Raw genomic sequence first — 13606 nt, 5'->3', positions numbered from 1 at the left:
TTCTTTTGATATTTATTCCATTTTGAAGTCTTACAAAATTCTTTTTCAACAAGAATATCCTGCTGAACTTCTTCATCACATAAACATTACTTTTCCATACCTGTGGCCAAAACCTTGTCCAAAGATCTGAACCCAAACTTGAAGTCTCTGCCTGATGAGCTTCAATAGGTATCCAGTGGCTTCTTACAACTCCACTTATTAGTAACAAAATAATCCCTTGAAACAAAATTTTTTAAAAGGCAAAAAAAATGCTTAAAAATCTTGGTAACCTCTTTTTTGTAACTTGTAATTGTAAATCTAGACTTTCCTTTTGTCTTCTGTAAAGGAAATATAATGTAAAGAACCCTGATTATTTAAAAAAAATAACCTGATTTCATCTCAGCCTCACAATATTCAGCGGACTCTTTCTTCATCTATATATATTTATAAATGAGAAATAGACATGAATTGTCAGTTTTTGATAAATTTTAAATTTTTAAAAATTCATTAACAAATGTCAACCTAGTTGGAGGTTTTTTAGTGAAGTAAAAGTTTTTGAGGATAAAATGTTGAAACTTAAGCTTCATCTTTTAAACTTGACTTCAAATTCAAGATCCTATTAAAAAAAGGAGAAGAAATAGGCTTGTTTCAATAATATTTTCAGAACTCATCATTTAAATTCCTCCTCCTAACTTTGTCTTCAAATATTTGCTCCTGGAATGCCCATTCTGATACCAACTGTTGAATCCATTCCCCATATGCTGAATAAAAAGCTCTCAAGCATTGCCTGAGACATGTAGCTCCAAATTCCAAGCTGAGATACTCATTTTGATAGTTAATTTCTTTCTTAGGATTTGTGTGTTTGGAAGGAGGAGCTGGACATTGTTCTGGGAGAGTGGAAGTGAATTCTGGAGGAGAGTGAATTCCAGTATCTGATGGGAATTTCACATTACCCACAGCCCAGGTCATCTGTGCAGAGCTAGGGTGTGGCCAGCCTGCATCTGTCCTAGGGAACCTGCCCTCCAGAGAGCCTGGTAAACTGGTATGGGCTGAAGATTTTTAGTGTGAGGGGCAGGAGCCTGAGCTCTGGTTCTGCCCCAGAGTGCCCTGTCCTGCAGGAAGATGCCCACACAGAGGGGCTGTGCAAGTTACCTGATCAGGTGAGAATCCCAGAAGGATGTTAACCACCCTATAACTCTGAGGTAGGTAAGAAAAATGTGGGATGTTACTAACACCCAGTCTTCTACCAGGATATACAGATGTTCGGCTCATGAAAAATGGCAGCTCTCAGTGTGAGGGTCAAGTGGAGATGAAGACCTCTAGAGAACTCTCTGTGCCTCCCACTGGAATATGGCCAATGCCAATGCTGTTTGCCGTCAGCTGGGCTGTGGAGTCGCTACTTCCACCCCAAAAGGAGAGTACTTTGTGGAAGGAGAAGATGAGATCTGGAGAGACAGATTCCACTGCTCAGGGTCTGAGTCCTTCTTGTGGAATTGTCCTGTGACTGCCCTGGGTGTTCCTGCCTGTGCCCATGGAAACACAGCCTCTGTGGTCTGCTCAGGTAAGAGAGGGCAGGGCTGGCTGGTACTTGAGTGGCATGTCTCTAAGATCAGACAGCATGGAGAGCTGATGTTCCATAATAAAATATGATTCTTCTTAATGATCATTTATCTTTTAGGCCCTGTCAAGCGATTTTAAGAGGAATAGTTCTAAGTAAGCATTATTATTTATTGAAATTCATACAGAACACTGTGTAACAATGCATGAAAACTCTGGGAAGTTTCTTACCTTGCACCATCAGAGAACATTAGCAGCTCTCAGAAGTCACCTGCTGCACATTCCTCCAGTCACTGAGCCCTCTTCCCCTATGACTTCAGCTGCCAAACAAAAATTTTGTCAGATTTGACCATTATGTAAAATCATGCAGTATCTTCTCTTGTGGTATCTACTTTGACTCTACATTGTGCTTACGATTTACCCATTTTGCTATTTGTAGCAGAGCTTTATTTTTATTGCTGTTAAGTTTTCTGCTGAATGACCACATGACAATGTATGGATACATTAGTGATATTGAGATTTGATGCTTGTTATCTTCCCAAATAATGATCCTACATATTTTCATGGTAATAGCTTCTGGTGTAGATATATATCAGATTTTTTACCCTTGCTTTTACTTTCACTCTCTTAATATGGTATTCTGTCAAATGTAGTTCTTTTTTTTTTTAAATAAGAACCTAAGTATTTTTTTAAGAACGAGTGAGAGAGAGAGGGAGAGAGAGAGAGAATTTTTTTAACATTTATTTTTTTTAGTACTTGGCGGACACAACATCTTTGTTTGTACGTGGTGCTGAGGATAGAACCCGGGCCTCACGCATGCCAGGCTAGCGCGCTATCACTTGAGCCACATCCACAGCCCCAAATCTAGTTCTTAATGAAGCACAGATTGTCAACATTTTTTTGTACACTAAATAGAATCTTTCTACCATAAGAACATAAAAATATTCTCCCAGGGTATGTTATACATGTTTAGTCCTTTTCTTTTGCAAAAATTGTACAATCTTTCTGGGGTTAATATTTTAAGGGTGTGTATGATATGAAGAAAAATTACACATTATTGCTTGGGCAGCAATTTGACTCAGATCATCACTGAAAAGGCTTTTCCCAACCAAACCATCACCTTTGAAATAAACAGGGTGCAGATCTTCTTACTCATTCAATTGTCTGTTCCATTCAGTTCTGTTGTTTGTGTATCCGTACAGCAGTCCTTACACCCTTAGTTGGTATAACTTCATAGCATGTCTGAGTAAGTCTCCTTTAAAGATTACTTTTCAGGTCCTCCTCTAATTGTGTAGTTTTTCTTTCCTAATGCATTAGTCATACTTGGCCATATGCATTTTACATACATTTTAAAAGCAACTCTATATGTTATTTAGGTTGACATTGGATTTGGTCTACACATGAATATGGGGTAAATTGACTTATGAGGAATATCTCTTGTATCTCTCAATGATCATGCATAGCCTTTATGATGTTTAGTCCTAGGTGTTTTTGTGTTTGATGCTGTTAATGTTTCTTTTAGTGAAACATTATAAGAATGAGTTTAAATTGTTTTCACTTTTATTTTTGTATTTGTATGGGGGTGGTTTTTCTTTTTTCTTATTTTCACTTTTTAAATTTTTCTTAAATATATTTTTCTAATTTGTTATACATGACAGAGGAATGCATTTCAATTCATAGTACACATATAGGCCACAATTTTGTTTTTTGGTTGTACATAAAGTAGAGTCACACCATTCGTATCTTCATACATGTACTAAGGGTAATGATGTCCATAGCATTCCACCATCTTTCCCACACCCATACTGCCTCCCTTCTGCTGCCTCCCATTTTGCCCTTTTCAAAGTCCCTCCACTCCTCCCATTCTCCCCCACCCCCATTCTGTATCAACATCCACATATCAGAGAAGACATTTGGCCTTTGATTTGGGGGATTGGGTTACTTCACTTAGCATGCTATTCTCCAACTCCATCCATTTACTTGCACATGCCCTGATTTTATGGATGCCAACAAAGAATAATTGCCAGGTAACCCTAAACCAGATTTTCAAATGCCACTATTTTACTATATTCCCTCCTTTAGACCCATTTATGCCTAAATTTATCAAATCTTTCTGAATGAGTAGTTAAGAGTAGGTGGATAATGTAATGTGTCCCATTACTCCTAAAATATTTTCAGGAATTTCATGTGTAACTACAGTGCTGTTGCCAAATTCCATAAATCCACCTTGATGTAATATGATTATATAGTGTATTATCTGTATTATTATCAAATTTTTACCAATTTTACTAAATATGTCATTCATGTTGAACTACATCCCAAAGCAAATACCATGGACTACAATTTTAAATCAAATTAAAGCAAATTTATATTGTTTCCACAAAGAAAGCTGGCCAGTGGCTTTCTCTCCCTAAGCTGGGCTAGAGATCAGCACCCCAGCTCTTCAGGAACAAGATTTTATGGAACACAAAGTTGCAAAAGGGGTATCATGAGAACTTATAGCTAATAGGGTTTGACTAGCATAATACAAAGGCAGATAATAAGTTAATGATCTACATGGCTTAACATTCCAAGTTAGAGAATCAATTCAGATCCAAACATCAGAATTCATGAGGCTCCACTGTGGTTTCAGAGAGGGTTGTTATCTGATCAGGGAGAGCCAGGATTTATGAGGCGCTGCTAAGGTTTTAGAGAGCGTTGTTATCTGTTCAGGAAAAGCCAGGCATGGGTGAGTTCAAGGCATGAGGAGAAATTCAAACACGTTTAGAAATCTCAGTAATATATAGTAAAACAGAAATTAATTTTTCATGACTTTGTGATGAGATGGCTCCCAATCTTAAAATGGAATTAGGCTGAGTTCATCAATTCACTGTAAAAAAATGTATGATAATGTGCTGTGTTCAGTTCTCATGTTTATTTATGTTTCTTACTATGAAACTCTTTTAGTATTTCTTTGTATTCCATGGTAAAGATATTTTCGAAGAATACATGCCAATAATTTTATGAAAAGTTCTCATTTTGAGGTATGGCAATAAGCAAAATAAGTAAGTAATAAGATAACTTGTAAATCAATGTTTGAGTCTGTTCTACATAAATGAAAATTGGTTTTGCCTTTTTTCCAAAGTAGAAATTTAACCTATATACATTACAGAAATTAATCACAAAACACACATCTTTCTTCACTTCCTGCATAAGAATTTTTATACCAAATTGGACATATCTAGTACTATAAATATGACCTACATCCTGTATCAATCTCCTGTCTATTTTCCCAATGGACTCCTTTTGGATTGCACATATGATAGAGGACATGGGTTCTTGTCTTTCTGTATCTGGCTTAGTAAACAAAACACAGTGTCTTAAAGTTCCATCCATTTTGATGCAAAGAGGATTTCATTCTTCTTTATGGATATATATATATATATATATATATATATATATATATAAACTTATACTTTATGAATTTGTCTTTCAGTGAGCAGCTGGGGTGATTCCATACCATAGCTATTCTTAATTGTGCCACAATAAACATGGGAATGTAGGATTACTGAGTTTCATATTCGGTGTAATATTCCTATTTCTGCTTAATAAATTTTCCCCCAAGATACCAATTCAAATAAAAATACTTTCAATTGGAGATAGAGAGAAGGAGAGGGATAGACAAAGAAAGGACAGTGGAATGAATCTGACATAATTTTCCCATTGGCACATATGAAAACATCACAGTGAATTCCACCATCATGTACATCAATACGAATGTAACTCTAACTACAATTTTATATTATCCTTGAAACTTTTTCAGAGTTATCAAATTAACATTAATAAATAAATAAAATGAAAGAAAGAAGGAGATCCAAGATGGTGGTAGAGAATGTCTGCATTTTGTGTGGCTATATAACCTGGGATTCAAGCAGTGGGAATACTGTTTTTGTGTGACTTATTGAAACAAGAATTAGAATTAAAAAGTCTGTTGGTATAGATAGGTAAATCAAGTCAGGTCAGATCAAGGAGGTCAGTTTGATTGAGTCCCAGAAGTTGCCTCCTTAAGTAAGAATGATTGAGGTAGTTACACATTGGTCATTAGACATTGCAATTCACTAACATATGATATCAATTTTCAAGATATTTAACAGAATTTCACCTCTTTGGCTCAAACTAAATTATACTTGTGTATTCCCAGGGAAATCAGGCAAACATGCTGATATTTTCAGAGTTTCTCCTACTACCTTTGAATGAAAAATTTCAATAGGGAAAATAGCTGATTCTAGTTTTTCTTTTCTCTGAACTTGCCTGCAAAAATATTGCTGCCCCAAGAGCCATGCAATGCTGTCCAGCAGCATTGATAAATTCCAAAAGATAGGCTTAAAACAAAAAACTTAACATAATGAAAAGCAGAAATCCCCATTAGAATATCAGCTCTGAAGAAAGAAAATTGATGCTTCTTTGTTATAGCTTTCACCTCAGATGCCATCAGTAGATTATTATATACTTTAATTCAGTTTCCTGCTAATTCCTTCTGTAGGAAACCAGACCCAGCTGCTGCCCCAGTGCAATGACTCCTGGTCTGACCCAACAGGCTCTGCAGCCTCAGAGGGCCACTCTGCCAACTGCTCAGGTGAGCAAAGCCCCCAGCAACAGAGCCTTCCCATTCCCTGAGCAAATGCCCACTGACATGACCCTGTCTCTCCTCAGACAGCAGACAGCTCCGCCTGGTGGACGGGGGCAGTCACTGCGCAGGGAGAGTGGAGATCCTGCAGCAGGGCTCCTGGGGCTCCATCTGTGATGACAGCTGGGACCTGAGTGATGCCCACGTGGTGTGCAGACAGCTGGGCTGTGGAGTGGCCCTGGAGGCCACCATCTCTGCTCACTTTGGAGAGGGATCAGGGCCCATCTGGCTGGATGAGCTGAACTGCACAGGAGAGGAGGCCCATGTGTGGCAGTGCCCTTCCCAGGGCTGGGGGCAGCACAACTGCAGGCACAAGGAGGATGCAGGGGTCATCTGCTCAGGTTTGTGCTGCACACTGTGCACTGGTGGGAGATAGCAGGAGAGGGTCTGCAGATGGTGTTTGAGCCCCAAAGCAGTGGTCCGGACAGGGCAGAAGAAAAGTACAGTCCCTGTCCTTCCAGCTGAGAAGAGAGGTACTTCCATTTCCTGCTGCAGCAGCTGAGCTTCTGTCCCTCCCTTCTCAGTCCTTTCTCCTGACACAGTCATTCTCTTCAGTGCCCGTTTAATGTAGTCATCTATTACCTGTTGGTGTGACATCCTGATCCACTAAATTAGTTTTTTATTTCTGCTATAAAAAGGTAGTATAGACTGAATGACTCAAAACAACACATATGTGTCATCTTACAGTATGTAGATTAAAAGACTAATCTGGGTCTGTCTTAGCTATAAACAAGGTGTCATCAGGCTGCAACAGCTGAAGCTCTCAGAAGACCCTTTTCTTGCCATTTTCATTTTCTGGAAGTTGCCTTAATTCCTTGTCTCATGACCCCTTCCTTCTTCAAACCAACAGTATTGCAACACACTAAGCAACATCTTGCTCTGATGAGGTCCAGAAGGAATTATCTTCTTTTGAGGACACAGGTCTAAGGATATGATTATGTTGAACTCCCTTATTAATCCAGGATGATCCAGGAAAATCCATGAAAGGATCTATTATTAATCATGTCTGCAAAGCCCTTTTATAATAAGGTAAAATATTCATAGGCTCCCAGGATAAGTACTTGGAGCTCCACTATTCTATCACCCTTCTGTCCATGCTCTGTTTCTAGGATCTGTCAAGTAATTCCTCAGATAGAAGACAAAGAGTTCACTTCCAGCAGAGCCCCCAAGTCAGTGTTCCTGCCTATTGATTTGCTAAGATTACATTGTTGTAGAAACAGAAAGAGATGTAAAAGTTAGAAAAAAGGTTATAAGGACATAACTTCCAGTCTTCCATCTGGTGGGCACTTCTTTAGCAGAGTTATCAATGAATATTCACTGCTTAGGAATGAAGAAAAAAACATCAATTAGACTTTAATGTTCACTGAGCCCTAATGTTTCCCCTTCCATTTCAGAGTTCCTGGCCCTCAGGTTGGTGAGTGAGGACCAGGAGTGTGCTGGGTGGCTGGAGGTTTTCTACAACAACACCTGGGGCAGTGTCTGCCACAGCCCCATGGAACCCGTGACTTTGTCCATGATCTGCAGACAGCTTGGCTATGGGGACACTGGGACTCTAGATTTCTTGGTTCCTTCCAGGGAAGGTTCTAGATCCCACTGGGTAGATGGAATCCACTGTCGTGAAACTGATACCTCTCTCTGGCAGTGTACTTCTGACCCCTGGAAGCACCAATCTTGCTCTCCAAAGGAGGAAGCTCATATCACATGTACAGGTGACCTATTGTCTATTTCTATGTGTTTGTCCTATGCCTGTAGGTTGTTATTAGGAAAGGTTCACATATTCATACATAATGGATGAGTTGAAATAAGTCTACAAAATGAATACTGGATGGAGATTACTTGATCCAACTGTTGCAGTCCCATTTCAAAGGCAGATATAAGGAAACCATTGATAATACCAATTTATGTGCAAAGAAACAGAGATTGAATTGAGAATATGGGAGCATGAAGTTATACTTTGATGTAAATTCTTAGCAATTTGCTAATGCAGTCTTAAGTTATATTAGTTAATCTGTATTTCCTTAGTGAGAGGTTGAAGGACTGGACCTCAGTTATACACGTTGCTTGCTACGTGCTCTCACTTTGTTCTCACAGACACAATCAACTCTTGGTAGGTACCATGGTCATCATTTATTTCAGATTAGGAAATTGAGTTTAGGAGTAAGCATTTAATTTTTCTCATAATTTCAGTTGAGTGAGTGACAACTTGGGGATGTTTTCTCTGGAATCTACCACCAGAAAACCTCTCAGATTAGTTTCTTGATGGTAAATATATAATTGAGTGATTTATAGGTAGAAACTTATTTCCAGGGAGTAGGACAGATGCAAGGAGGAAATACCACTCCTTCTATCACGCAGTTTGCACTCCAGCCTAATGAAACACACCCTGCATAAATCTGAGTGTCATGAAGGTATTGTAGGTGCTGTGGAAATATGTACATTGAGAAAGAGAGAAATCATATTTAAGTTGAAACCTAAAGGACTAGAAGTCCAATGTAGAATGAAAGAAGAATATTGGGTAAGTGTAAATATTGAGGTAAGAAGAGCATGGTGACCTTGATGTACTGATAAAATCCCATCATGAGCAAAGCAGGAGGAGTGTGGGGAGAGAGATGCATGATTACCTGGATGCATAATAAAAGCTAGAGTCCTCTCCAAGGCATGGGTTTGATAACAATCCTGTTGAAAATCTGTTTATTTATCTTTTCATCTGCATATCATGGGGAATTTCTGTGAGGTGAAGGGCCTGGTCTCCCCTTATTTTTCTCTTGAATTGACCTCCTCTCAGGCCATGTCGTCTTGGTTGATACTACCGCCTCTAAGTCTTTATCTGTATCCTACTGCAAACAAATATGCCCACTTGAATACTGTCCCAGAAAACATTCCATGGGGCCCGTTGGAAATTAGAGCCTATAATCTCCTAATTTTTAAGACCTATTGTGTCCCATTCAGTTTCATGTTCTGATAAAATCTTGGCTGATCTCTGAGAACACTGATGTCCTTATCATTGGGAGGCTCTGTGCTTCCCTTTCAATGGGATATTTCTGAGACAAATTTTAGAGGAAGTGTATTCCTGCTTAACTTTGTCATTTTCAACAATTTCTTTTCTTTTTTTTTTCCATGTCCAAATATTTGAAATTTGCTCCCTGAGGTGGCTGGTGCCACCACTTCTGTTGATGTCATTCTCCCAACTGATTCCTCCCCCTCATCCAGGAAGGCTGCAATACCAGTCTCCCCAGGCTCCTCTTTTTCCTGTTCTGCTGCCAGCATAATTGAATACAACTGAGATAACATCCTGGCCTCTCCATCCCTGACTTTCTCCCTTTGAAGCATCCCTCATACCCCGTCTGCTTTATGGCCACACTATTGACCATCACTGACTGTCCAGCTTGAGAACTTGATTGCATTGTTCCTTCTCTGACTATTGCTACTTCTCCTTGTGGCACATACTCTTGATGCTCCTTTCCCAGATATTTTATCCTCATGCAGCTTCCTGGTATTTTCCCTTTTCAGATTTTCAGTTTTCCACTCTCCTCAGGAGTGCACATGCTTTTCTTACCCTGATTAGTCAATATGATGTTCCATTATAATCCTCCACCTTCAAGGACACCCAACTCCCTGGTTTCCTCTGTCAGTCAAAGACATAAATACTTACCACTCACTTAATCTCATCAGGGGATGAATTCACTGATTGGGTTAAGACTCATAACTCAATCATTTATCTTCTAAAACTTCTTGAATTTTGCATTTTGCATTTTCTCAACAGGAGCTTTCAGGGGACACCTCTCGTTCCAACCAAAACATCCACCAAGGCTTGCACAGGGCTAGGTAGTGGCTACAATAAGGTACATCCTTATTCTAGTGTCTGGTTGTGTAACTCAGTGGCAAAGTACATCCAACCTGTTCAAGTTTCTTGGCTTGATAAACATCATAACTCAGAAAGAAGAAAGTGAATAACAGCAGTATCTACCACATAAACATAAATCAGTTGTATAAATACAGTAATAATCAATTAAATTCAATAAAAACTAACAAATAGTAAAAATAGATTAGACAAAGAATAAACAGAATGAATGAGAAAGTAAATTAATAAAAGAAAATTAATTCATTATTAATTATGTAAAGAAAAGATGAGAAAGAAGAAAAGAGAAAAATTCATTTAAAGAATTTACAAGGGCTGGGTATGTGGCTTGAGCAGTAGCGCGCTCGCCTGGCATGCGTGCGGCCCGGGTTCGATCCTCAGCGCCACATGCAAAACAGGGATGTTTTATCTGCCGATAACTAGAGAATGAAATTGGGTTTCTCTCTCTCTCTCTCTCTCTCTCTCTCTCTCTCTCTCTCTCTCTCTCCTCTCTCACTCTCTCTTAAAAAAAAAGAATTTACAAATGCATTAAATACAGAGTAGTAAGGAAAATATAACAATGTTTATGTGTGTGTGTGTGTGTGTGTGTGTGTGTGTATATATATTAAATGCATAAAAAATTCCTCCCAGACAAAATGCTTTCATGAAGACAACTCTTTTTTGTTATTTAACAATTGAATCCACCAGGAATATCCAGTTGGTAGCCTAAAAAGTGAAATTAATCATAGTTTCTTAGAGTTACCATCAAGATGAACTAGGATATGGTGTGATATGCTGGCTGCACTGAGCTTCTCATTTCCTGCCATGGAGGCTAAGGGAATATTGATGGGGCAAGACATATTTATGCTGAATAAATTCTGTTTGTGAACCTGGGTGTACAAGCCTTTCCTTCAGTAGTTTCTGGACCCAACTGTTGGGCACACACTATTCCAAAGACTCATGCCCATGGGGGTATGCTGAGTGACCTAGCCATGGTGAATCCCTGGAATGCCTGTGAAAAGTGCTGTAAGCTCTCCAACCACTGAGCTCCACTCTGAAGATAGGCCATGAGAATAGGATGAATCACCAGATGTAGTCTCTGAGCTCTCAGACATGGCTTCCATGTGCAACCACATGAGACTGAAATCACTCCTCCTCACATAGAGAAGGACCACATGTCAGTGAGGCCTCTAGGCCCTTCTGTGCCACTCTGTCACTGTGTTTGTGGAAGTCAGTCTTCCTATCTAAGACTGTAGGTGCTCACTTCCTTCACAGAATCAATGTGGAGGGTGGCCCAGGGACCTGGAATTATGAATAATCCATGTTTTATAATCCTAGCACAGTTTACCCCCTACACTAGGACCCTTGTCAAGATAACCCCAGGTTATAGCACTCTGAGAGCTTGCAGAGAAATGTGATGGACTCCTTCTCTAAAACTGTCTTGTTGTGCAGGAGGAGTCCCTCTCAGAACATCTCCCCAAACTTGTTCTAAACCTTGTAAGAACCATGTGTTTCTCCCATGGTTATCCATTACATGGTTACAGCTGAAGTTGAAGTTGTAAATTTCTTTATACTTTTCTCTGGGCTGCCTTAATGCCGCAGTCTGACTGCAGCAAAATAACCGGGGGGTGACGAATAACTTGTGTACCTTGATACAGCAGGAATGGGAGCCAATCTGACTTGTTTACAGACCTTAACACCTTAATGATTCTCCATATCATTAACATTTCTCATCATTTCTTTATTGGTTCCCAGTGTTTTTCTTCTTTCTCTTCTCAGAATACAGTTTTTCCTGTGTTCCCTACTCTTTTCACTCACAGAGTCATAAATACTGTAATTCTGTTCTGCTATTTCATTCCTCATCAAGAACTCCTGGCAGGAAGTCCAAGCACAGATTAGATATATTTGGAGGAATAAGTAGCATTCCATCATTCCTAGTGTCGTTTGGGCAATGTCAATATCTTACATCATCTATTTAGGGAGGTTGCCCAATCTACCTAAAGTGATGCAAATTTAAAATTGCATACCCATATTTTAACTATAAAGGCTAGAACCATTGCTGAAATATATTGCATTAAGTATGGTTTGTCTTATGATCCATTTATTTTTCAATCTTAATTACATTTTTTATTGTCTTTTTTTTTTTTACTGGATTCATGATTGTCACCTGAGACTTCAGATGATCTCATCCCATTTCTTACTCCATCTTCTATGCTCTGACCCTTACAATCTCAGGTCATGGGTCCTGAAGCGTATAGCCTCAAGAAGCCAATTCAGATACTGGCCCATTGCAGTAACTCTTAGAAATCATTCAGAAAACACACATTCGGCTTCGCAAATTAGAAAACCTGGCATTTCTCAATTTTTTTTTTGTCACATCATATACAGAATTCTGCCAATAACAAATTTTATTCTGATCAGTTACATAATAACTTCTACTGAGACTACTCACTTGATTACACTGTAGTTAATTCCATTTCTTATTTTTTCACAATTAATTCTCCTACATATGATGGTAGAACTAAGACTTACCCGCTGCTCTAGTATAATGAATAACTCCATGTCTTACACCACAGCACTGCATTCTGAAAACAGATTCTCCAACTGATTTGTTGAAGGAGGGAGTACCACATGACAGTAGAAACATTCTCATTCTCTTTGTCAATACAACCATTGACATGAGTCTTTCTCCTCAGAGACCCCACAGCTCCACCTGGTGGATGGTGGCAGTCGCTGTGCAGGCAGAGTGGATGTCCTTCACCAGCATTCCTGGGGAACTGTCTGTCATAACAACTGGGACCTGAAAGATACAGATGTTATGTGCAGACAAATGGGCTGTGGAGTGGCCTTCAATGCTTTGCTCTATGCAGAATTTGGACTGGGATCTGGGCCCATCTGGCTGACGGACCTGGCATGCACAGGAGAGGAGGCCTACTTGTGGAAGTGTCCTGTCCTGGGCCAGGGAGAGAACAACTGCAGGCACTCTAAAGATGCAGGAGTCATCTGCTCAGGTATGGTCAGTGCATTCTCCACTACCTAAGAGAATGGAAAGTTCCAGGAAGTAGTGTCTGATCCCCGGGGAAATAAAGGATGAATTGTCCAGAGAGAAGTAGGATGCCCTTCCCTGAATCAGTAGATTCAGGGATGGCAGTGGATGATGATCTTCATTTATTACAGTCTTTTTTAAAATCCCAAATATTGTCTTTTCCCTTCTTTTCACTCTTACTTGACAAGATTATTTTAGAGTATTTCAATTTAAAAATCAATCTTCATAATTTTGTTTCTCTAATTTACTATTTTTAGGATTACATACAAAATTAGCACACACACACTCTGTTTGCAGCACTTCTCAAAGGACAGAGAAGAATGAAGCCCTACTTTCTTCAGTTGAATTGAGTGGAGTATATGTATAGTCAGAGGTATTTTTGCACTGGGTTAGTATTTATTTGGGCACAGGGATGGGATTAAACACATCACTGGGGAATTTATGGATTACAGGAAAGTTGCAATTCTCCTTTCCAGACTTAGACATCAGAATTATCTTCTCATTGGCAGGAAGTGCCAGA

At 39.2% G+C, this 13606-nt stretch overlaps 1 protein-coding gene across 1 annotated transcript in view; it reads left to right on the top strand.

Annotated features, from left to right (window-relative positions):
* Positions 1–13606, top strand: part of LOC143398301 (uncharacterized) — a 257757-nt gene that overhangs the window by 19082 nt on the left and 225069 nt on the right. Inside the window, 4 exon segments of the mRNA XM_076855295.1 lie at positions 6059–6151; positions 6229–6543; positions 7597–7911; positions 12737–13051. Coding sequence (XP_076711410.1) covers positions 6059–6151; positions 6229–6543; positions 7597–7911; positions 12737–13051 — 1038 coding nt within the window.

This window comes from Callospermophilus lateralis, chromosome 4, assembly GCF_048772815.1.
Source record: "Callospermophilus lateralis isolate mCalLat2 chromosome 4, mCalLat2.hap1, whole genome shotgun sequence".
In the NCBI taxonomy this organism is placed as follows: Eukaryota; Metazoa; Chordata; class Mammalia; order Rodentia; family Sciuridae; genus Callospermophilus; species Callospermophilus lateralis.
Note: the sequence above shows the minus strand (reverse complement) of the source record. Positions and strands in the feature narration are given on the sequence as shown.